The sequence below is a fragment of the Mya arenaria genome, chromosome 16 (genome assembly GCF_026914265.1).
Source record: "Mya arenaria isolate MELC-2E11 chromosome 16, ASM2691426v1".
NCBI lineage: Eukaryota > Metazoa > Mollusca > Bivalvia > Myida > Myidae > Mya > Mya arenaria.
In genome coordinates this window covers 4,563,291-4,590,957 of record NC_069137.1, presented here as the reverse complement: position 1 = coordinate 4,590,957, position 27,667 = coordinate 4,563,291, and the positions used below count along the sequence as shown (strand labels likewise).

Sequence of the window (27,667 nt, the reverse complement as noted above, 5' to 3'; positions counted from 1 at the left end):
CCTCATGCTACAGTGCTCATCAATAATACGAACCGGTCTGATATCAATTTATTTGATAATCGTTGGCTTTTGATTTTGTTTTACTTTTTTATTGTGCAAAAGTAATAATGTGTCGAACGTACACATCGCTTTTCAACTAAATATATATTTCGCTCATATCAATCAACGTCACAGAATAAAAATAAGATCATGAAGGGAATATTCATTGAATAACTCATCTTTGGTATATATGATTACTTTTTTTGTAGTTTATCTTAATTCAAAAACAATGACAGAATTGGAAATTGATCTAAAATGAAATATTATAATTATCAAATGTCGTGATCAGCCATTAAGAAGAAACAACGGTTTTTTAAGTGCGATTGTTTAGATATGTATGCAATATTCCTTTCATTGATATTTCTTAATGATATTACAAACGTTTGAATATTAGTTAAACAATCTCGTTTGCATTTCAGAAACAGACATGTTGCGATAATACTTTACTTATTTTAGCAGAAAGGAAGAAGAGATTGAGGCTCATAAAAAGGAAAATATAAAGCTTTTGGAGACGATTCGAGATCAGAAAGAAGATCTACTTAGAGCTAGGTAAGTGATTAGTTGAAAGTCTTTCTTAAATTTATTATCATAACAGAAAGAAGAGAATTCAATAATTATTGTATATGTTTTGTACGGTGTAAATGAATAACAGACTACATAAGGTATCCTTTTATCAAAACAAACATATTCTTTTCTTGACCGGGTTGTTATAAGTAGCAGACGCAATCAAACCGCCTATTTCAATCTAATATTCAGTTCCTGGTTGCCAACTAATATTTTTGCCAAAGTTAATATCGCTGCATTTATTAAGTTCAATTTGTGTGTATCTAGGTAGACATATAGATCGTTGTATATTCCCTGTATCGTTTAGAGAAAATGAAACAAAGTTGAAAGAAACAATAGAGGAACTGGGGAAGGAATGTACTGAACTGAGGTAAGGCTATCTATAATATGTATTCATTGTAACTTAACTATTACAACATAAATCAAACAACTAATATACAAAATCTAAGGTTGAGGGTTTTAAACTAATTTAAACAGGATATTGGCCTTAACCTACTAGAAATGTTGCTATATGTACCATTGCTTTAATAAAAATATTGTTATGGGGCGGTTTATTATAAACTTGTTAAAGTTTACAATGTGATTAAAGACATCGTTGTTAATTTAAACTTATTTAATTTTACAATGATTGTGAAACAAGCTATTGCAACTTATATTACTCACTCACGTTGGCAAGATGTTGCGCGGGAGTGTGGTCTTGTGTTGTGGGGGAAACCGGAGTACCTGGAGAAAACCCACTTGTCCGGTTTGGTGACAACTACATGCGCCCAGGCCGGGAATCGAACCCGGGTCGCCTTGGTGAGAAGCGAGTGCGCTAGCCACTGCGCTAACCGGACAACCATAATAAATATTATATTGTTTAAGCTCTCCCTGCGGCCTTTAAAGTGAATCTTTAATGACTCATTGTAACCATTTTTCAGGGAAAAGGGCAATCAGTTTAAGGACACTCTGGCAGTAAAGTCGAACGAATTGGGAGAAACACGAGAGCAGTTAAAAGCTTTGCAAGACCAATTTGAGTAAGTGTGAAATAGGTACCCGATAATGCTTACATTCTATACAAGGTTTCTCCTTTTCAATTGATCCAAAATATTTACAACAAGATAATTTAAAACAAAAATAATTTAAAACGTATAAGCATTGCGTATAATTTCAAAAAATAACAAAAATGGTATCTTGTCACTCATGTGTGTGTGTGTGTGAGAGAGAGAGAGAGAGAGAGAGAGAGAGAGAGAGAGTCTTATTAAAGAAATAATATTAAAAGAATTATGTTGGCGTTTTCTCTTTAACGGAATGATATGAATTGTATTATTAGGTACAAGGAAAAAGCTTTAAGGGATTCCGAAGAGGAATTGAGGTGAGCAAATAGTATCACGGCTTGTTGATGTGGTTTCGATGTGATAATTGAAGGACCATATCATAATAGTGATGAATGCATGCGTACCGTTTAAACTCTATCTAACTCTAGTAAACACAAACTTGTATATCTTTAGATGCCATAGGTCAAGACTTATCCTGAGAAAACACTTATCATGTAGTTACATATGCATGTACATTGTAGTTTAATACATCAAGTACTTGAGTTAACATAAATAAACTGTATTTCAAAAATCAAGACAATAGCAGAATATAACGGTATTGTATTCAATTTCGGAATAAAAATAATTTTAGAAATCGTTATAGGGATAAAGCCACAGAAATGGATCAGTTTGTATAACTAAAATGTACAATGAAATAATATGTATTTTATCCTTAGATTGAACGAAAGGACTTTAAGGGAATCCGAAGAAGAATTAAGGTAAGCCAATATGTTTAAAGTTATTTGGTGTGTTTTATTGAAAGGGAAATAATGCATTACAAATTTAGAGTGATGATCAGAAGTGTACTCTCCCTGATATTCTTGTGTAATTTTGTAAAAAGACCGTAATGGAATGTTAGCTTTGATAATTACAACTGAAGACTAATTTAGTAAAAAAATCAAATTAACTACACGTGCATGTATATACACGTGTTATAGTGTTGTCGTTTGTTTCTAGAAACTTTAAAAAAGCTTTCCTTTGAGATCACTTAATAGTCCGTAGTTTTACTTAATTTCATTACACTAATAAATATTGCTCATACTAGAGGTTTAATATGTATCAGTCACAATGCGACTTCATTACATACATTTCAAGCAAAATTTTTTAATGTACATTACCAACGCATTGAGGTTTTGACCCTGTACTCAACGTACTTGTAAATTGAATAATTAGGATTTTGGTGATTCTCTTTATTTATCAAAGTACTTGATCTCGGTTTAATCAACCTTAACATGGCTTATGATGATCACCTTAAAAATAATGTCATCGATATGTTTAAAACTGTTTATCAAGTAAATGACACATTTCATACCAAATAACAAGAGTGAGCTTAGCTTCATCATGCAATAGAATACTTATAATTGTTCGTATAACGGGTTCCATATTTTAAATATAATATTTCAAAGCAGGTAATATGCACATTCAATGGCAAGGAGCACATTCTTGTTACTGAGCTAGCACGACTGTTGATACCAATCTGATAAACAAGACATTTTTTACAATTTAAATACAATATATTGGACAACGAAACTGTTTTCGTTAGTTTCACAGAAGAAACAACATATTTTATAATGTTAGCATTTCTTTAAATTAACACTGTTTCAAGTATGTAAACAATGAACATATAAAATTCTTATTAATATTATTTAATTTTATTAATATTTCCGTTAGAAATCATCGGCGTGTGTATCTTTTTTACGTGGAAATGTTAAATGACGTTACTGCATTAAATGTATTGCTATACATACATAATTTCAGAAACCTGAAGGAAGACCTCGATGAAGAATTGAATCTACAAGTGCAGAGACTGAATAAGTATTACTTTTATTATTTTTGAATCATTTTGAGGTCAGAGTCAACAGTGTTACGAAAGCATTTCTTGAAAAAAAAAACTGCGAAGCAAATTTCCCTGAACAATTGACCAGTTTAAGACATATATGTATTTGGGTCAGTAGATTACCAATAAATTACCACTGTTGTTTTCGTTACTATAACGTACAATATACTTTGCCTGACATGCACTTCTAGACCTACATGGCCATTCTATAAAACCTTAATATTTAGACAAAGCGGCGCATACGGGAATAATGCGTTACAAGATCATGGGCGAAGATATACTTATGATATTTAAGAAGAAGCGTAACTATCTCTGCAAGGAAAAAGAAACGAGTTCTACAAATAATAACACCTCCCGTGTTTTAGTTAAGAGTATTACCTGGAACTGTGCCCGAATGTTTACATTCAGTGAAGGTCAAAAAACAGTGTGACACGCACAGGTTTTGTTAAAACGTTTTGTTGTACTTATTCCGCTGAGAAATGTTAATTATTCCAGCAAAATGGCTATGGTCATTCAAGCCGAGATTCTTATTAAATTGCACCTATGTTGATGGGCCCGAGCTATGCTCACCTATAAAATTAAATGTCTATTTTTTACAGCTAATGTTATTCAAAACCGTTGGCTAAAGTTTTTGGGCAATTATTCTTCCCACTGGGGCATTAAACAACCCTACATTATTCTTTAAATACTATGATCTCATTTGAAAACGCCTACTGCATTACCTTTCTGATCATCTATTCGTCTTTTGACACACCTATTAAATTATTTTCTCATCACCCCTAGTTTGATAATTTTTTCTCCACTAGATACACCTATTGTACCATCTTTTGATTATGCACCAGTCAATTGTAACCACGGCCCCCAAGGTCCGGGGAATAGCGGGGACTTTGACTTTTGGTCCAGCCAAGCCCGGGCAAAATCCCCGCCCTGCGGGACGAACTGCTGGTAAAACCCCCGCCAAATGCCCCCGCGCCCCAGGGACCTTAGGTAATGCCCATTCCCGCTATATTTGGTGCGAATACAAAACCACCGCATACACACGGCATTGCGGGGCCACCTGGAAGGTAAAAACACGGCCCACTTCCCCGGCTATTCCCGGTATACCCCCGGACCTCGAGGGGCCGTGGTTACAATTGACTGGTGCATTATCACTTCTCCAATAGAAACTCCGAATGCAGTTTGTTGTAATTATTTCATCTTCCATTGACACGTCTACTGCATAATGTTTGTGGTCTTCTCAACTCTTCTAATCAGTTTAATGCATGATCTTCAGATTTCATCATGTTCTCTTTCATACACGTCTATTGATTTATATTCTGATTTCCTCTCCGAAAGACATACCTATTGCATTATCGTCTGTTCATCTAACATTTGCAATACACACTTTTTGCATTATAACTTGATCATCGCATACCCCCTATACACACGTATGACATTAACTTCAGTTCAACTTATCTCCTCTTAAAAAGTTCATCCGGTGGCATTTCCTTCTGGTTATCCCATCGTACCAATACACGCATGTTGCATTAACTTCTGATTATCTCATCCCCTCAAAAACGCCTGTTGCATTATATTTTGAAAACGCCTAGTATTTTGTTTTCTAATCTTCTCAGCGCCTCTAGACACCCTTAACAAAAGTCCTTTACGTATCAATTATATTCATATTGATTATATTCATATTGATGCATTTAATTATTTAATGCATTTCCCATCATAGATAAGCGTTTGTGATTATCGACACGTTTTAATGTTATGGATACACTTAAAGCGTATAATTATTAAACATAATATAAAATTGAAAGCTATTGCTGAAAATGAAAAAACAATTATGGATAATCACCGTCATTTTTGTGCAACATTATAGTATTAGATAAACAATATATGTTAAACAAACAGTATGGTTAGTTTAGTATGTAGCTATACTATTTATCTAGTAAGATTATATTTTGTCTCTTCAGGTCCGAAGAAAACGTTAAAAGGTTGTACAATGTGAACCACAGGCAAGTGAATAAATAAGAATGCAAATGTCCATGATCCTGGCTGTGTTTATTTAATCGTATTACAAGGAATCGTTATAATCAACAACATTAACAACAGCAAATGTAATAGCAACAACAGAAAACAATTTACAAAATTGATAGTTAAAGTCCAAAAGAACCCGGAAATGATTTGATAAATAAATAACTCTTAATTATAAATATTAATAAAAATAACCAGTATAGCAGTTTTTCCAAACATTTAAGGAAATGTCATAAACAATAGCCAAGTCATAAATGAAGATACCATAAAAAATATTATTTTTTTTCAGTATAACTATGGAACTTTCGGAAAAAGAAGAGGAAATAAAAAGGTTTGGAAATTTAAACCTTTCCTGCATTAGATAGAATTTGGTATACTGACGCGAGTCGTCTTGTAATTTTAATTTTACTCTACGTGTTTCGTAGCAATATCACGTGTTCGTACGAATAGACATTTAACCGATTCGTGCTTTGCATGTACCAGTTTATAATAACGCTCTCAACACTGTATTTTAGTCTTAAAGGCATAGTTTACACCTTCAATAAGTGACCCCCATTAGTGTATTGTACCTGATCTTTGTCTGAATTGCCTGGTGCTTCTAATCAGATCTGTCGAGCTGTGGAGTTATTGAGGTTTTATTATAGAAATGTCTTGTTTTTTTAGTTGTTGTTGTTGTTTTCAAATGATGATCATATTTGTATTTCATAATAAGAGTTATGTTTTTCATTAGTCCATTAAAATGATTTAACCAAGATGCTTCACAATTTGGATATAACATTGGTGACAATTTAAATTGATTATGAATATAAATTTATGTTATATAACTATTTATTCTTATTTGTTATTTTTTTTTCAATCGGTTTAATTTTATGTTATATAACTATTTATTCTTATTTGTTATCTTTTTTCAAGCGGTTTAATTACTAAGAACATTAGCTATGCATAGTGTCTATATGTATTAGTGAGACAATGAGATTATCTACTCGAGAAGTATAAACGCTAAATGGCCCTGAGCCAATAAGCACATACACAGGAAATGGCCCCTACTGTGACACCAGTGCAATAAACAGGAGATGCACAGCAGGGAAATATCATGCAAAATAGTCCTTAAACTAGGTCTTTACAACTAAGGACTATTGGTCAAGTTAGTTCGTTTGACGTATGACATGATTTTGTATGCATCTTGTTCAAATATGACAATTGATAATTATCATTACAACAAGCACAGAAAATCAAATGCAAATGTTTAAATAACATTTTCCATCAATTGACATTCAATGAAATGTCATGAATTATATATTAGCGAAGTCATAAAATAAGATAATAAAACGATATTATAATTTGTTTCAGGTTAACTACGGAGCTGGAAATGGTACTACAAAGGTTTGGGAATTTATACATTCTCTGCTCTAGATACAACTGTTATTTAATTCTACGTCTGTTGAAGCAATATCGCACGGTTTGACTTCGACAACACTGACCTGTCACTGTCGCACCAAGCATAGCTCATATGTTAGCACTACTTAGCTAATAAGCTTTTAAACCCAGATCTCCGAAACCAATTGAGGTCATTACTGTCCGCAATAACCGTACGCCAGGTTTATATAAATACATGCTACCAGAAGTCAAGATTAATGTTGCAAAATCACAACTTATGCAGTGAAATATACATTAACACATTAGTTTGATCGTGTAAAATCTCTAAACACACAACAAGAAAGAGCATTTAATATTCTGTACTCTTGCTTTAACTTTAAAGATCGCGCATGCTTTAAGCTTATCACTCTTTCGCACAGTGGTCATTAATTGGCTCAGTGTGAGCATTATTTGATAAGCTCATAGAGAGCTGAAGTTTCTACCTTCTGTACCCTGTGCTTAGGAGTGTTATTAATTATCTTTCTCAAATGTTTGGCATGACAGAGAATACATTAATAAGGATCATTTAATGCCTTACACTATGCCCTCAAAGTTATGACCGTGTATTCAACGTACTTTTGAATGATATAATTGACGGTTCTCGGTTTTGTTTGATTGTTGAAAAAAAAATCGTTTTGTTTTCCGAGTTGATATTGTCATCGCTGATCTTATCTTTTAATTCTTGATATTTTTAACTGGCCCAAATGCAACAACATATTTTCTGCTTAACAGATTAAGATAACTTGCTTAACTTTTGTTTATCAACCCAAACGTATTTATTGATGATAAGCTTTAAAATAAATCCCCGTTAACTGTGTGCGCTCTTACATTTAAATGAGACACGAATTGTTGACTTTTTAACCACTAGTTAAAAAATGTCAAGACTACGTTTAACAATGTAATATAGTTTTTAAATACATTATTTTCATTAGTTTTTCTATTCGTTTTTATCACCTTACTAAAAAATAATATAGCATGATATAATGATATGAGTATGTTAAATACTCTGGTATTTAGTTTATTTGAAATAGAACAACACGAAACCTTTAATGCTATGCCTTAATGCAATATTTCTAATATTGACAGTTCGCTTTATACGTCAAATTTCTTGAACTTGATTTATTCAGGCCAAAGAAAGGTTCTTACTATCTTTTTTTAAGAATGCCTTAAAAAGTTTGAAACATTTTAAAAAGAACATCACAGTTTAGAACAAAATTAAAACATAAAAACATAGCTTGTTCGTTAATCTGGGTTCCTATTTTTAAAGAATTATAAGTCGGATATTTTAAAGTCAATGTCGACACGGACTAACAATTCGACAACCAGAAACATGGGCTGGAATTTAAAACACATGCTTATGATACATTACCATCATTACATAACTTCAGACCAGATGAGGAAGAACGGACAGACCTGTATGAAGAAGTTGACCAACAAATGCATGCACGTCTAAGGTATAATGCTATATCTTTTTAAATCATGTTGAGATCACTAGGTCAACGATCAAAGTTTAAATCAACAGTATCTTGAACGCGTTGTCCACATATGGTGGCTGGTGGTTATTATTACCCCTTATGTCTTACGGTAAGTAGTTGTTTGCAATTGAAACCATTCATTGCCTAATGGCTTGGGAACGAATTTATGTTTTATATTGACCAGGTGTAGACATCTGTGTTTTAAGACTAGTAGATTACCCGTTTGGCGTTAGTTACAATGTACTTTGTCTGACCTACAACTTGAAACAGCTTGATCATTCATTACCACCTGAATGCTGACCAACCAATGGTTTAAACAAAGCGTTAAATGTTGATTACGTGTAACAAATGCTTCTTTTTAACATAATATACAGTCATGTATACGTAGGTCAAATGTGTTATTTTTTTCGGGTAAATGTACTTGAATTGGAAAATGTATACACATATGCCTAACAGAAAGACTCATTTAGAAGTATTGTTTTATGTTCACGTCACATGTTTTACTAAGTCAAGCGTCCTTACACGCATATCGTGCATTGGTAACAAGAAAGTATTCAAATATCTGGTCTAATGTATTTCTTAATCTGACAGACTAAAACAGGAATTGGATAAAGAGATTGAGGATCATAAACGTGACAAAACAGAGCTTTTAGAGAAGATACGATGTCAGGAAGAAGAAATACGAAAATACAGGTACTATTTTGTGAAAATCAAAATACTTTTAAACTCACTATCCTGACATAATGGGGGGCAATACAACTGTGAAAAGAGTGAATGACATAATGGGGGCATTACCACTGTGAAAAGTGTGACTGACGTTTGTACTTTTAAAATCACTATCCTGACATAATGGGGGGCATTACAACTGTGAAAAGTGTGAATGACGTGTATACATTTAAACTCACTATCCTGACATAATGGGGAGCAATACAACTGTGAAAAGTGTGAATGACGTTTATACTTTTAAACTCACTATCCTGACATAATGGGGAGCAATACAACTGTGAAAAGTGTGAATGACGTTTATACATTTAAACTCACTATCCTGACATAATGGGGGCAATACAACTGTAAAAAGTGTGAATGGCGTTTATACTTTTAAACTCACTATCCTGACATAATGGGGGCAATACAACTGTAAAAAGAGTGAATGGCGTTTATGCTTTTAAACTCACTATCCTGACATAGTGGGGAGAATACAACTGTGAAAAGTGTGAATGGCGTTTATACTTTTAAACTCACTATCCTGACATAATGGGGGGGAATACAACTGTGAAAAGTGTGAATGGCGTTTATACTTTTAAACTCACTATCCTGACATAATGGGGGGGAAATACAACTGTGAAAAGTGTGAATGGCGTTTATTCTTTTAAACTCACTATCCTGACATAATGGGGGAGGGCAATACAACTGTGAAAAGTCTGAATGGCGTTTATACTTTTAAACTCACTATCCTGACATAATGGGGGGGGGGGCAATACAACTGTGAAAAGTGTGAATGGCGTTTATACTTTTAAACTCACTATCCTGACATAATGGGGTGCAATACAACTGTGAAAAGTGTGAATAGCGTTTATACTTTTAAACTCACTATCCTGACATAATGGGGGCAACACTATCCTGACATAATGGGGGCAACACAACTGTGAAAAGTGTGAATGACGTTTATACTTTTAAACTAACTATCCTGACATAATGGGGGCAACACAACTGTGAAAAGTGTGAATGGCGTTTATACTTTAAACTCACTATCCTGACATAATGGGGGACAATACAACTGTGAAAAGTGTGAATGGCGTTTATACTTTTAAACTCACTATCCTGACATAATGAGGTGCAATACAACTGTGAAAAGTGTGAATGGCGTTTATGCTTTTAAACTCACTATCCTGACATAATGGGGGCAATACAACTGTGAAAGGTGTGAATTGCGTTTATACTTTTAAACTAACTATTCTGACATAATGGGGGCAACACAACTGTGAAAAGTGTGAATGGCGTTTATACTTTTAAACTCACTTTCCTGACATAGTGGGGGGCAATACAAATGTGAAAAGTGTCTATGGCGTTTATACTTTAAAACTCACTATCCTGACATAATGGGGGGCAATACAACTGTGAAAAGTATGAATGGCGTTTATACTTTTAAACTCACTTTCCTGACATAATGGGGTGTAATACAACTGTGAAAAGTGTGAATGGCGTTTATACTTTTAAACTCACTATCCTGACATAATGGGGGCAATACAACTGTGAAAAGTGTGAATGACGTTTATACTTTTAAACTAACTATCCTGACAGTATGGGTGGCAATACAACTGTGAAAAGTGTGAATGACGTTTATACTTTTAAACTCACTATCCTGGCATTATAGGGGGCAATATAACTGTGAAAAGTGTGAATGGCGTTTATACAAAATAAAATTGAAACAACAAAAAGAAGTTTAGAATTTGTCCATCATAGTTAGAAACACTCACATTTTTAATAATTGGAACTCAAATCATAGTGAGCCGTTTAATAAAAAAATTATGGTAGGCTGTAAAAAGTAAAATGTACATGTTTTACTCCACAGTTTCACAATCATTTTGAAAACATGATTAGTGAACGTTTCATTAAAGCAAAGTTATTAGTTATATAATGGTTTACATACTCGAAATACCCAACCGTAGTATTTCCTGTTTCATTTAGGGAAAAGAAAAGAAGACTTAAAGAGATCATCGATGGACTGAAGACGGAGTGTACTGAGCTGAGGTTTGGATGTGATTGTTAAAATTAGTATTGTTCCATAATAAAGAGTATGTCTGTATTATTTATGTAATAATACTAAATCGTTATCAGTTTCCTTTGTATAAGAGAAATGATTGAATGTTTGAACCAGAAAGTTACGATACAAACCATATTTCAAGAACACATGATTTATAGAAATGAGGGCTCACAATCTAGCTAAAGCGTCAAATTTGACTTTTAACAGGATATTGAATTTCGGAACCTTGGTCTGTTCCTGCAGTTATCATTGCTTTAATTTATATGTTTATATATTGTCGATTTTATAAGATCGAATGCTTGGTTTGTTCTAGTGGTTTTTAAATATAAACGTGTTTATTTAAAATTCTAGTAACATAAAAATATGGTGCTAACCTATTGCGGGAGAGGTCGTTATAATTAATCATGAATGAGTCATTTATATTATCTATTTCAGGAACAGCGTTCCAAATGTCCATGTTATTTTGGTAGAAAAGGAAAACGAACTGAGAGAAAAACGACAGCAATTAAAAAAATTACAAGCAACAATTAAGTGAGTACTTTTCATCGAGGCAATTTCATCACACAAGATAAATACAAAATTTAAACATTCAACACTTGCGTACTTGCAATTATTTGGCAGTAATTTTAGTCTGTCGCTCGCATAAAAGTTGATCTGTTAACAGGGTACATACTACTTCGTTTGCTTTACTAGGTAAGTTGGTCACGTGGTTAATGTCACATGACATGAAATGAATAATAGTTTTAGTATTTGTATATCTTGTATATACAAGGGTTGTTTTTACTAAAGGAAACGGCGGTTAGCACTTATATCTAGCCAACTTATTTTGTATCATTGAACTTAAGTATAGAAGTGACGATATAATAAACAAAATATAAGCGTACCTTAGAACGAATATTGAGGTTGATATTTTTATACACTTGTCGAAATATTGTTAGTTGGTTTAAAAATGTCGATTACGTAGCCCTGTGATTTATTCTTGCAATATAAAATGGTCGATTAAACGGAAATAATGTCAGGTATTTTTATCCTCAGATCCAAAGAAAACACGGTGAAAGAACTGGAAGAAGAATTAAGGTGAGCGATTATCTAAAATTATTACCATTAAAGTTAAAAATATGCATTATATATCAGCCTTAATGACATGACATGTTCGTTTGTTATAATTTAAGGGGGAGTGCACGCACCCCCCTTGTAACGCGGCTTATGCTTAATTATAACACATTTTATTGACTTGTTTAGTTTTACCACTTAATTTAAACACAAACACTCTGATCCTACAATGTTTTTTTTCCAAAACTTCTGCCTAATTTTGATTATGATTATTTCACAATAATTTATTTTTGGACCAAACAAAGTAATATGAACTTGATATCATTACCATTGATGAACGATAAAATGAATTGTAAGCTTGCAAAGTTATCTAAATAATATCGTTTTGAGGGCATTGTAACAAATATATATTTTAAAGCAAATAAAAAAGCCGGTTTTGTAAATTCATATTATATTTAACTTATTCGTTGGTCAGAGATTTATAATTGGTGTATTTTACAGAGAGAAAAGTAGAATTATATCAGAATTGGAATTGAAAAAATCGTAAGTACCTTCAAGTTATGTGCCTTAATACCAGGAAAACTTTTATTATGGGAAGCATTTTAAATCAAAGATAAAGTCATAGACACGATCATATATATGTCCAATCGTGCCTTGCTGTTCGAAATGTCATTCTGGAATAGTTTTTTTTTCTTAATGAAGTATTGCTATATTTACATAATTGCAACTGGAGAACGAAATAAGCCAACTAGTTCGAATTCATTACCAGTAAAGTATTATTTCTATTGCAAACACGGCCAAGCCAATGACAACTGATACTTACTGCAATGTTGTGTTTGACACGACGTGAATTCCGAGCAACACGCCGTTGTAAGGATTAAGTAGAAAGAGTTAAATATAATGGAATATGAAAATGGTTACTTAGCAAAGTAACCAGATAGGTTAGGTGTCTACTGTAAATGTATTACTTTGATAATTAGTAATTAAGTTTAACCATACGCAATACCATTCTTATTCTAACGATATCGATAAAAGACACACTCATCATGTGAGCTTTCTCAAAACAAGCATCAACTTGCGAACAATAAAGTGTGAAACAAAATAATGTGTACAATTGTAAATTCACATCACAGTTCACTAAAGATACAGAAAACACTTTAACTGTATGAATCATGCCGGAGAAAAAACGATATATATGTATAGTAAAACGATGATCATGTATTGTGTATAATCGATAGTTTATAATATAATTTTAAAAAATCTCGGCATAGAATATAGTCGTGTGATTTTATTTTCTATACATGTATATTTATCGAAACTCTTTAAAACAATTACTATGGCACTACTGATTTGTTCAACAAAAGCTGCCAATCAGATAAAGTTAACTTAAATATTTGATAATAACATGTTGTGAATGCGTTTGTTACAGGCAAGATGAAACTGTTCAAAAGTTGATGGATAAAAATTCGAGGTGAATTATTTTATTTTTACGCCTCCCCCATTAATATGCACTATGCAGTATCGTATATTGTCTTCACATGTGAGTTTGACCCATTTTAACTCAATTTATTGACTTAAACATATCCTGTATATCCCTGTAGTTTCCACTGCATCTTTTTAAGTATAAAGAAAAGTTTCAATACTATTTTTATTAAGAATTTGATTGAAACTATATGGTTAAAATGATCATATTATTTGGCAATCAATTGTAATTAATAGTATCTGTTTTTCTTATGAATCTGTTACAAATGACAATATGTTTCACAATAAACAATTACGAATTTGATCGAAACTAACATGTTATAAAGACGATCTTCTGTGATATCAATGGAAGGTTTTTATCTGGTTTTCTTATGCTTTCAGTATGTGATATTCTGTATATATCCTAAACAAGTTGATGAAAGACATTAAATAAGAAAAGGTTTTAATGGCAACTCAGGTTATTTCCGACATTTTACTATTTTAAAAAAAGCATATAGACCGTCAATTATAATTGAGAGTTTGCATTCTTTTCTGTGTCCAAAATAATACCATTCGTTGCTTCTAGCATATGCATTAGAAATACGTCTGATGGGAAAACAGAACTAGTAAACAGGGTCACTAACCTAAGTATATTTTGAATCTTAGCCATGTGGGACAAATGTCCTTCTATGAAAAACTGTAAATTCTTGAATTTAAAAAATGTAAGTAAGAATATATGGAACGAACACCAATTACTTGTATTTATTTAACAATCAGGAGCCTTAAGGTAAGTGATCATTCATCGGGAAGAAATTATATATGATAGTAAACATCCCCTTTAGAAATGAATATGACAATGTTGTTTGGTTCACTTTAAAGTTTTCAAGCCAAGCCGATGAAATCTTCCTTTAAATTATGTAAAAACATGTTTTCTAATGCTATTGTTTCAGGCAGGAAGAAACCATTCAACAGCTTCAGGAGAATTTGAGGTGAATATGTATTCTTTAATTATCATTCACTATGCAGTATAGTACATTGTAATAACCTATAAGATTTACCCACTCCGTGATTTGTTTTGGATCAAACGGCTTATAGTTAGGACATACTCATATAGAGACACACCATATTCCAAATATTCCACAAGCCAACATATTGAAAGCTGCATCTGAAACTAAATCGTGTAGTATTAACGTTTATAACAGATGGGACTATTCATTACAAAATAAAATAGTATACTACTGCAACAACACATTCGTTTAATCAATTTTGCTTTAAAGTAAACGACAGACAGCAGTCAATGTATTGTAATGTTTGTGAATAAACACCGTTTACTAGAACACATAAGAACTATACACTTCTAAACTTCACGGTGCACATTGCACCTAACTTAATCTTACAATCACCTTAATAACTGAGCTAAGAATATGTGAGAGGATAACACCAACCTCTAACGTATGAATAACACCATTATTGTTTCCTATTATCCTGCGAACCAACTTCCGTAAATGTAATACTCCAAAGGTTTTTGGTTTATTACTTACGCCTAAGCAACGTTGGTGCTGAATACTGTTTTAACAAACTAATATCGCATAACAAACATTTTGTTCAGCCTCATATCGCTACTGTTTCGTATACTTGTTTGTTTCGGTAAAAGATATACTTATATTCTTACAGTGTGAGCACCAAATGTTATATTGGACAATTTACCTTGCCACAGGTGAAATATCGGGTTTTGGTGTTCACGAAATTAAACACTGAAACAAACACTTTTTGATTAAATTTCATGCTTATAACTTAAAAAATCACAGTCATTAAGTGATATATAATTTAAGAATTGCAGTAAAATTTAGCAAAATGACTGCATACCGGATAGGATATATTTTTCCCATCAAGCGTTGTTGCGTTAATGTTGATAACCAAAGAAGAACGAGATACAATACAAGAAACTGTGCAATACTGTGTCGACAAATAACTGACTGTTAAAACGGTTTAATTAATAAGGAAACTATGACTAAATGGATACAACCGATAACCATGAACTAAATAGTGTATCAACAACTATTGAATTAAAACGTTTTCATATGTTACTATTTACTAGTATTGTTAAGGTTCAATCAAACTTGTAGGCGCTCTGAACACTATCAGTGTTGTGTTCCAGTCTGTACCAATATGAATTTTTTATCGGTAAAAAAAGAAACAGAATGCATTCAAATTGGTTTGGCTTTTTTGAGGGCAAGGTGTTTGTTGTGCACTGATTAATTGATGAATAGGAAACACGAGGAAATTTGAAATTGGGATTAAAAGCTATCATTTTTAAACGCTCGTTTTATATTCGGGAAGAATTGTCGAAACATTGTCATGCCATTTTGTGTCATTGTCTTCGGCGTCGTAGAACAAGTAGACATAAGCGTTGACCATGACTCAGAATTCGTTCAAGATATTTATTTTAAACTTGGTACACCCATTGCCGGTGACATGACGTTTGGCTTTGATGCATTTGCTTATTTCTTCCGCCAAGTACATAAGATTGTTACATTAACACATTTGTTTTGCTTAATAAGGAGATATTTCAGATTCCGACATGAAAATTCAGAGACAACGGAACCGAATCAAAGGTAAGTGTTAATCCTCTTTTATTTTCACCAATTGTTAATTGTTAAATTTCTCTTTGCAATATGACAATGTTGCAAATAATGATATATTGTAATGCCACTCTTGTGTAGCGCGGTTGATGCTTTTCAGAGATTTGCGTAAACTTTCAGTGTCCTTAAACTGTATTGAAGTATAGAAGTTCTTTCTAAAATATGAAAAGTGTTGAATTAATTTCTCAAGACGACTACGTGTATATACTTCACTAGCTTAAGATTTGATGTACATTTACATCTGCTAATAGCCCATTGGTGATCAACAGAAATGTCATAAATTTAGTTTTATTTGTAACCTAATCTTTACTGAAGATGAAAATTATTTGTAAATATACTGATAGTAGAGCTGATTATGGTGATTTTAGTATAACAAATACTTATACAAAATCCAAAGCGTTTCAAAGTAAGAGATATTATCCGTCACGAATATGTATTAGTCCGTCGCGGCAGCATGACGCTTCTTCGCGTTTTTGTTTACCAATTAAGATCAAATGTATTCTGTTATTGGCCTGGCCCATCATCAGTGGCTGAACGATATTATCATAAAAAAATCTACAATGAGCGTAACCAACTTTAGATCGAAAACTTACGCAAAACCTTCTTTCCATGTATTTTATCATATTTATTAGGAATAAATCGTGAACAAATGCCTTTAAGGGTAACTTTTCTACAAATCAGTTTATATGACACAAATATTTCCCTGTAAAAATATGCGGATAACATCGTTCAGTGTTTACTGCACCCCTCTTGCTTGTGGATTGATTTCCCAAATGAGGATATCACTAAACACGTTCGAATATTTTTCATTAGGAAAATAAAAACCGAGATTGATTTGAAACGTTATTGCTGAACTTCATTCTCATTATCTCATCTAAATCGATGTTGGCTTTTATAAAATGTCTTTAATCGTCAATATATAGAGAACTTGTAATGAGAACAACGACAACTCCTACCGCCTCTGCTGCTGATACTGGTGCTCCTGCTAATAATTATGCCCATACTTCTGCTACTGTTCGTGCTACTAATACTTTTACTGATACTACTATTATTTTGAATTAATACCCGACCCTTCATCGTCCCCAACGGCATTTCTGTTAAAACTGTCACAATTTTGATTAAAGCCAGACGCTGTTTATATGCAGTATTAATAGTCGCATGAAAAAATATGTTCGCAAATTTCAATTATGACTACAGTATGTATCTCCAATCGTAGCTGAATTAAACATTTAAGTTACAAAATCTACAAACATTAATATAAAGTTTAGCTAGTTTTTTTATTTCTAAGCGCTTTTTTAGTAAGAATCATATAGTAAACAGGTGCTGTATTAGTTAAATCGTAGCAATTGAGTTTGTATGTGTTATACATTATCGATGAACAAATATCATACATCCTCAGATGGTAACAGAGTATATAAGTAATCTCATCGAGTACCTTTAATGTTACAAGACATCCCACAGTAAGCCGGGGTTCGACGTTTACCAATATACTCATGTTGTTTGGATTATATATCTTGACCAAGTGTAAGCCAGTGGTCGTTTTTATGAAGAAAAATATCATTGCATTGTTGATCTTTTGACCTACGTTTTTGTTATTGAATCTACAGCAATGACCATGAGTACAGTTTCTTAAACATGTATCAATGTTGTCCTTGCATGACCTTGACTGTGACATTTTGACATCCTTTCTTATTTTTGAAGTTACAGCAATACAATGTGCACCTTTTGTAGAGTTTTGATAGCAAATATCAATGTTGTCCTTTAATTACCTCGACTGTGCCCTTTTTTACTTTTTTTTAAAGCTACAACAATACAGGTTTATTAACAGATGTTAATGATGTCCAGTTTAACTACTTTGTTTTTCTTTTAGCTGCAGCAATGAAATTTTGACCATGTGTTCGGTTTTCAAAAAATAGATCAATGTTATCCTTGGATGACCTTGAATTGACCTTTTGACCTTCTTTATATTCTTTTAAGCTACAAACCATGTTCACAGTTATCCTTGGATGACCTTGATTTGACCTTTAGACCTTCTTTCTGTTCTTTTAAGCTACAAACCATGTTCACAGTTTTGAACACATATATCAATGTTGTAAATGGATGACATTGACTGTGTCCTTTTCACCTACTATCTTTATTCGAAGCTACAGCAACGCAATTTGGACCATGTGTAGAGTTTTGAAAACAAATATTAATGTTGTCCTTGGATGACCATGAATGTGACCTTTGAACTTCTTTCTATTTTTAAAGCTAGAGCAAATAATTTTGGACTATGTGTACAGTTTTATAAACAGATATCAATGTTGTCCTTGGGTTACCATGACTGTGAACTTTTAACTTACTTTCTTGTTTTTGAAGCTACCTTTATGAATTCTCGACCATGTTTATTGTTAAAATATATATCAAAATTTTGACCTACTTTTTTATTATTGAAACTAAACTTGACATTTTGGACTTTGTGTATAGCTTTGGGAACATAACAATATCAAGTTTAGGTGATTACAAAGGTCAAACACTTATACTCAGATGAGCTATTTAGGGCCATCGTGGCCCTCTTGTTTTCTATAGTATGTATGCACGGTGATGTTTGTGAAGTTTTGTGCTGTTGTTTCATGTTTATGTTTTTTGATTGTTTGTTTTGTGTTATATATTTGGGCGTTTACCCTGTACCATTTAACTGGTTTTATGCTGATACTATCGGCTATTGTGCTTCTTTCTATAGTTTCATATAAGTAATTAATTTGACGAACGTCATATTAACAATTTAATAATCAAAATGAACTTAATTTCAAATCATGACTGTTTTACACTGCCTTCCAAATTCAGGTAAATGCTGAGTTTTGTTTTTGTTGTGTTGCAGTAAAATATGCATGTACACATACATTATTTCCGCATTGTAATCAACTAACGTGATCCTTTTGTCTTGCCTTTTAACAACTTTTTTTACATCTTGGTGGAAACAAAATTGTGTAATAAGTTAATGTAAAAATCTTCAACGCTTTTAAACCATAATAACATAGTATGTTTCAGTAACGTTAACTTATCTAAGTGTATGTATATCCAAATGACTTCTCTTAACCTTTTCGACTAGTTATTCCCCTGTATGATAAAAGAATGCATTTTTCACAAACATACAACACAACTGAAAGCATATTTTAAATTTAGCAAGAAAAAAGTCACAATCAAATTTGCATATCACGGGACTTTCTTAAAGGCCCTCATTGTTTTAAAACAATAGTAGACTTATCAACGAGTATTTATATAGAAATAACTTCTAAATGTTAACTCACATAATAGTAAGAGAATTGCATTTAGATCCATAACCATTTACATTTAATAGAACCGGATTGCCTAAATTTAGGGCCTATATAGCATATCCATATGAGTGGTCGAGTCAGTGATCTTGTTGGCCAATTCCATACATGTTTAATGATTTCAATACATTTCTGATAAGCCTTATTATAACATCTGTGTTTTATCAGGCATTTTGAGTATTCTGGGCATTTAAAATATGAACCTGATTTACTATCAAAATAGAATCGAGTCAAATATCACACTTGGTAGCTAAGCTTTTTAAGCACTTTTTCAATGTGATTTATATTTGTTAATGCATTTAAGGTTAGAAGCAGTAAGTAACTATCATAATGCTGACTGAACCAGCATATATAATAAACGTCAATTTCTTATGAAAAACATATTTATGAAAAAATAACCGAATTTAGGCCACAGTTATCTTTACTTTTTTCTTTATAAAGATTTATCTGAATGAATGCTTGCCATACAGTGTCAAATTAATGTAAGTTCTGTGGCTCAATTTTGTGTCCTTTTTTGTTTCTTGTCTACTTTTGTGATATATTAAACGAGATAGATTCAAATATCAACTTATTTGCTGATGATACAAGACTGTTTGCTAAAGTGGACTCCCCCAGACTGTAGCTTTAAAACTCCCGACATACATCAACAAATTATATATCTGGGCTGAGTACTGGCTTGTTAAGTTCAATCCCAATACATCTGAATCAATGGTCATATCTCGGAAACGAAACAAACCCATTCATTCGCCTGTGTACATGTTTGACGCTGATATCCTGTCTGTTGAATCTCACAAGCACCTGGTTATTTTTCTTTCTCATGAAGGCAAATTGCACACTAACATTAACTATATTATTTGTTTAGAGTTAACATCATACAACGTCTACCCTATCAACTGGATAGGAGGTCTCTGGAGGTTTTTTATCTTTCTCTTATTAGGCCAAGTTTGGAATATACGGATGTCATCTGGAATAATTGTTAATTGTATGAAAAAAGTGATCTCCACACAATTCAAACGAATACGAACGTATTGTTACTGTGTGTACTAGCCTCTTTACCCTGCCACTGTTATGGCTACGAAAGCATAAAAACAATGCGTTAAAAACAAAAGCTTTTACTCCTCTACAAAATGAAAAATTGTCTCACTCCTGATTATCGATCAAGTTTTGGATCCTCAGACAATAAGTAAAGCCAATGCAAGATCACTTAGGAATTCATCCAATGTATCTAGCCTTCGTACTCACACGTCACTATATATGAATTCATTCGTTCCGTCGACAAACTCAGCATGGAATTGTGTCCCAGCTAAAGCACAAAAAATGACACTGTTTCTGGTTTTAAAACTAACTTAAAGTCAAATAATCCAAAACCAAATACTTTGTTTTATTATGGAACACGTCCATTACATGTCATTCAAACTCGCTAACGGATCGAATGCAGTTCTTTTACCCATCACATTTTTTTTTAAATAAATAGTATTCCCTCATCACTCTTCGCGTGTGGAATTAAGGAGACGTATGCTAACCTCTGTGGGAGCTTTGACTGACGTTATGCTTTGCAATTTACTATTCGGTGATACTGCCCTGACATAAGAGAAATAAAGACATTGTTCGATGCAGTTCACCTCATTATTTAAATTTTAAAAAAATAGATGGTAGAAAGTGAACAGTCACATCCAATCACCACTAGCCACACCACCATGATTTTTCTCCTTTCTGTTAACATGTCATATTCAGAACTATCAATCAGGACTCAGTGGAAGATTTGGCGCTGAAAGTATATCATTTACACCAACCAACCTACCAATTTTCTTCCTCTTTCATCCTCTTTAACTTTTTGACTTTTGTATTCGATAAATGAAAATTAACTAAGATTAACTAAACTATAGCTACTATATAATCAGTGTATGACGTCTGTATTAATATATTTTTTTAGACATTTAGAAACTATAGCTACTATATAATCAGTGTATGACGTCTGTATTAATATATTTTTTATGACATTAAAAATATTGAAAAAGCAATGTCTATAACTACTATATTTTCAGTGTATGTCGTCTGTTAATATTTTTCTTTAGATATTTAGTAAATTATTATTGAATTAAGCAAAACCATGTTTTTCAGAACTTTTTGGGATATATTTAGCTTTCATTCTAATCCTCTTCTCTAGATTATACATGTATTTTTGTTTGTCTATATGTTATGTATGTATAAATAAAATATGTTTTAACTTCTATGCAAGTTTAAGTTCTATGCAAAAAGAGCACCTGTTTTTAAATCATTTATTCAACTGTTGTTTTTTTTTTATTAAGTGTTCCCATAAAAAACACAGCTGCTGTCCAAAACAAAGTTGGTTCGGATGGCAATTTGGCTGGTTCAAATTTGATAAAAATAAATAAACTTTAAGAAGGATAACTAGTAGCTAGTCGCTAGCTTTACTATATGAGGCTGTTTATCTGACTATTTTTTGAGAACCCTTGATATTTTTATTTCAGATCACAAGCACTTTTTCTGTATAAAACTGGATCTCGATCACTAACGTTGGTTCATAAGCATCTTGTTTGACAAACCAGAATTTAAAACATGCTTCAGTTGATTTTCAAACTTAAAGAATGGCATTTTGGCATTGTAAATGTGTTGCTCAATTATAACTGTAAATGTCACTATGAATAATTTACTCACAAGGAAGTCATACCATATTTACTGTAAAAATGTGCACAGTTCCTTTAAATAATCATTTGAGGCAAAGAAAACTCTATATTTAGTCATAAATTTCATAAATAGTCGTTCATTTAAAGATTTTGAATATCAATATGATGAAATATGATCTGTTTGGATATTATCAACCAAGTACTTAACCACTCAAAGGTAAAATTCCACCAATTGACCACAAAAAAGCGTTTTGGATGAGTGATAACTACACATGGTTAGAGTTTCTTCTTATTGAAAGACGGTATTCCATTCTCCAGAGGCGTTATGGAATTACGGACAGGACCATTCTTTGAGCAGTACAGAATATTGTCCACCATAGCTTCAGCAACCAGGCTTGTTATACAAAAATAACAATACATTTGTGTTTTAACAGAACTTTAAAATGTGTTTAGGTGTATTGGGAGATGAATAACTTAATGCAATCAGCACGTTTCAACTGACCCGAAGAGTGTTCTTTTATTTCAAATCACTTATTTATTTAATCCTTCAATAAGTACAGTATTGAGACTCACAGATGTAGAAAGTAAAGACCAAGTTATGATTTGATTTTTTTGTGTGTTAGAGGCCAAAATGCAGATCGTTTAAACTATTAAAAATTGCAGCGGTCATCGACATTAAATCAACAATTATTTAAACTACTGACGATCAAGTATAACATTTTAAACAGCTTATTATTCCAAACAAAAGCAGTAAATCGATACTAATATTTACGAAAAAAGCTACAGAACCGTTTAGCTATTTGTATCAAAAACCAAGTATTAATCTATTGAATTGTTTATTTGTATTCTTAAAGAAAAGTCTGTGAATATAAAGTTAAAAAAAGTTAAAGTTGATATTTACTTTGCGTCAGATACGTGTAGGAAACCAGATGTCGTACAAATATCTCAGCATTTTTGGTATTTCTGTCCAGCCGAATCATCAACAAATGTTACGAATGCTCCTGGTACGATATTGTAGTAGTAACTGGTACTCAGCCTCGGTAAATCAAGGAATACCACTACTTTGCTATCGGATTCTCGGTTGGAACGCGAAGATCGATAAAGCATGAAGTTTCTAGTGAAAAGTGCCAAAATATGTATTATTCAATAAAAATACAATTAGGCATGTTAGTTATAATCATTTTCACTAGAATTAATAAGACATATTTGCTCTGCTTCGAAAGAAACAAAGTGGCGTCCAATGTTCACTTGAGGTCTTCATGAAGTTCATTTAAGGAATGCCTTGCCGGATTGATGTCATTATATAGTTCATTATTTCATTCACGAAATGACAGTTTATCAAATTAAGTCACAATATCGCGGTAAAAGATCAACCACTTGAAATCACTCTAAAACGTAGTATTGAAACACTAACGGCAAAAATATATTAAACATATAATGAATTAACACTTTTTAAAATGTTGATTTATTTTTTCGGGACCTGCTGACACATACAATTAAAACAAGACAATTTCCATCTATATTATCATGCGATTATTCGCGATCCGAACATATCCGAAGATGTTGCGTTCATCTTATAATAACCGCAGTTGCCGAAATGCAGCTCCTCATTTAAGGAATGGAAGTTGAGGTGTAGATGTTGAAGAGTGAAATGCAAATTAATATTTTTAAATTTCAGTCCATAAATCTTTAGTTTCTGCGATACTTTGTGAATTTGTCATGTACAAATATTGTTTAAAGGCCCAAAACCAGTTTTCTTCATACCATATTGCACAGTAATGAAACATACTTTCCTATCAAATGACGGACTAGTTTGATAGCATAAACAAAACAATTCATATATGGAAATGCCGATTTTAAAATGTGCTTGTACATCGGCTGTATTCGTATCAATTGTTTGGGTCAACAGAGGTCAAACCCTGCCAAAACATGTACAAATTGGTTGCCGGCCTACACGCGCTTTATATGAGTAATAAATGAAAAGCTTTGTCGGTTCCCATTTGTATGATTCAGATTTTGGTACCCCCTACTACTACTTTTACTACTTGTACTAATGCTTGTGTATAATATTGAATGCATAAGTGCCATCTATTTATTGAACTTGAAGTTCCGAAAATATACATGTACTTTGGGTATTACAGTATTCATTGTTTTGATGGTTTCGATTTTTTGGTGCATTGGATCCCATATCTGCTATACATGACACCGGCAAAGAAAATGAGTAGACCCTTTTATGTGACCCGTAAAGGATTTGAGTCAGTTGTGCAATGTTAGTTGAACTGTATTAACAGAAGTCGGTGAAATGAAGTACAAACATTTTAGCAGCGTGGAATGCGAAGTATTATGTCATAATAATGTATATCCCATAAATACCCATGTACTTAGAAGTTCTGCAGTAAGCCGAATGGAATGTAAAATCTCGTTACCGCTCTTACCCGATTTGAGTCATTGATGTGGGAGGATATTTTATTCGTTTTTTTCGAAAACCCTTTGTATCATTATGTTTTAGTAATTTGTTACTCTAAGAATATTCGATAACATATCTTGTTTGGGCGATTATATATATGCAAATATGTTAACATTGAGTACTTATATTTTTTTATGGACACATACAAACAAAAGTTACTTGTTCATACCTGTTTTAACAACATTGGTATATTTAAGCCTAAAACAGTTTAATATCGTTACCTTCTACATGTATTTTCTTTGAAATATATTTTCTTTCTTTCATGCTTTTCAATGGAATATATATAGTTTTATCAGCGGAATATCAGTGAAAAAATCAATCATGAAACACACATTTGGTTATGTATTCATTCCACGCTTAAAATAAAAGTCTTTTCGTTATTGTGTTGGAACAAAGATGCACAAATAAAACTTCATTGATAACTGTTCATAAAATCTTTGCACTAAAAAACGAGCGAATAATTAACTATAAAAAAAAAATATCAGAGAACTTTTTCTTAACAAACATGAAATAGAAAACTGACAGCTACGTCATCAGCTATTTTATATATAGAGTTTGCGCGAGGAACGTCTCACGGGAAGCGGCATAAAAACACTCTTGTCAAAAAAGGGAGTATTCAAGAAATTAAATGAAAATACTAATAAAACTCCGAAAATGAGCATAAAATAAACAGAATTTGTTTATTTCAGTGATCATAGAACAACTATATATTTACTCGTGGCTTCGCCGCTCGTGAAAATTTGTTGTTCTATGACACCCGTGAAATAAAATACGATCTCACAATGAAAAAAAACCCCAACAAATATCCTCTTTATCATAATATTAAATTTCGGCATAATAAAATCGTTTACTCGTTATTCGTATAAAACTTGACTTAACTTGATGATGATAATGATGATGATAATGATGATGATGATGATGATGATGATGATGATGATGATGATGATGATGATGATGATTATAATTCATTGTTATAAGCAGTTCACGAAACACATGAAATTAACTTGTTCTGTTCATGTGTTATGCTACATTATTTAAAGGGTAACATTTTTAAAAATGCATTCATAGTGCTTACCTCATTGAACAAACATATAACCATTTACCACTTCGTATCTGACGATGTAGTATATCTTATAGACACGATTTTAATGACCTAAACACTCCTTGTATCTATTAATAGTCTAGTTGTATAACTATTGTATTCCAGATACATGGTAGGAAAGACCAACAAACAGGACGAATATTGTTGCTTACATAGATGGCACAACTGTTCACATGTGTCCCTTGAAATACCTACAGGAACATATATAAGTATTCACCCTTCTCACACAACGTCGATTCCCACAGTCGTGAATTCTCTGTGGGAGGATATCAAGCTTCTACATGAAATCCCAACTGAGAGTATTCCTTTATTCGGTCTTAATGTGGACGCTATTGATAAATGGTTATATACCATTGATATAAACCATGGACAGTGGAGTAAAGATTATAGGGTGATAGCAACTGCTCTCACAAAAGGATCCGAGTTTTTTGAGAGTCACTTTGCAGCTTTCATTGATAGACAATATCAAATCGCAACTATCACTATTGCATCAATAGACTATGCAAAGCAGGTACATTCATTGACGACTTAGTAATGACTCAAGAACGCAGCTTGAAGATTTTAATAAATCAGCAAACGGAAATACGACCTGATTGCATTACAAATGACCACCATGTAAAGAATTAGCTGCGTTTTTATCATATGTATATTATTTTATGCTGATGATACTGTTTCCAAAAGAGGACTGGTTCAAAAGAAGTGCTGTTATAAATAGAGAGAAATTTCGAACGATTAAGTGTACATTCACATTGTTTTAATACAAAGGTTATGATATTTCAAAAATAAGGTATATTATAAGTATCTTCCATGGCCGAGAGTGTAAGATAGGTTCATTCCGACCCGAGCGTAGGGTGTTTTGCGGAAACGAGGTTTACCGAGTTTCCGCAAAACACCCTGCGCGAGGATCTGGATGAAACCATCTGACACGAGCGGCTATGGTATATGCTTTTCTCCCACTTCAGTTAAACAAAATTAATTAAAAATGTATTTTTTGCTGGAACTCTTTTATGCTTAGTGAAAATAATTGCATATGGATATGCGATAGCATGTGGTTGTCATGGATACGCGCGCAGTGATCCAGTTTATAGTTCTAAGGAAAAAGAAGCATTATTTCTTGAATTGTGCGTGAAAACTGTTTGATGGTGACATTTGAAGCGAGAAATAATTAATTGGCGTTCTAAATATTACCATAAGACAAGATTTCAATCTTCAACAAGGGAGGTTATTATAATGTGGTAACCGTTAAAAAGGAGTTCCATAATGGCATTTTTTCTTCGACCGTGGGCAAGATAAGAATATCTAGCATGGTTAAATTATTGGATCTACTTATTTGAGGTGGAAGAAAAAGGGGGAATAATATTTTGGGTATTTAGTTCATGAACTAGAGATTGGTTGACAAGTTTACATCACATTGAAATTTATTAAGACCTGATTTTTTTGATAAGTACGTTTTATACATTATCTTGACATGCTTTGAATGGAATATGTAAACTTAGACATTGTCAATTGTCAACAATGTCTGTGAAACATAGATAAGATAAGTTAAACTTTATATATGTTGTTTTAAGTTACGGCTCTGAAGTAAGGGGTATTTTTAAAATTAAGCAAATAGAAAAAATCATTATTGTTGTTTTAAAAAGTAGAATAAGGGGTAAGAACACACACTCAAGATAATTTTGCAGAATCTGATTGTTTAATAAACGTTATGTTAATGTTATTAGATATTTCATTAAAACAGTTGATATGCAAACTATAAAACATAACAAAATTGAAGATTATATGATAAAATG

At 32.5% G+C, this 27,667-nt stretch overlaps 1 protein-coding gene across 1 annotated transcript; it reads left to right on the top strand.

The window, feature by feature from the left end:
* Positions 1-27,667, top strand: LOC128222270 (golgin subfamily A member 6-like protein 2). The gene is made up of 20 exons (XM_052931231.1): positions 1-35; positions 496-588; positions 911-973; positions 1,524-1,619; positions 1,916-1,957; positions 2,357-2,398; positions 3,438-3,494; positions 5,475-5,516; positions 5,825-5,866; positions 6,886-6,918; positions 8,340-8,405; positions 9,018-9,119; positions 11,115-11,177; positions 11,626-11,721; positions 12,226-12,267; positions 12,745-12,786; positions 13,673-13,714; positions 14,655-14,693; positions 16,266-16,319; positions 25,983-27,667. The coding sequence occupies exons 9-20, from the start codon at positions 5,832-5,834 to the stop codon at positions 26,407-26,409; spliced, it is 1,041 nt and encodes a 346-aa protein (XP_052787191.1). The 5' UTR covers positions 1-35; positions 496-588; positions 911-973; positions 1,524-1,619; positions 1,916-1,957; positions 2,357-2,398; positions 3,438-3,494; positions 5,475-5,516; positions 5,825-5,831; the 3' UTR covers positions 26,410-27,667.

What these genes read in the sequence shown, in the direction of transcription:
- LOC128222270 (XM_052931231.1), top strand. Translation starts at nt 5,832, where the DNA reads ATGGAACTTTCGGAAAAAGAAGAGGAAATAAAAAG. An exon ending in GAACTGGAAGAAGAATTAAG is followed by an intron (nt 12,268 to 12,744) that starts GTGAGCGATTAT and finishes TGTATTTTACAG; the next exon opens with AGAGAAAAGTAGAATTATAT. An exon ending in GAATTGGAATTGAAAAAATC is followed by an intron (nt 12,787 to 13,672) that starts GTAAGTACCTTC and finishes CGTTTGTTACAG; the next exon opens with GCAAGATGAAACTGTTCAAA.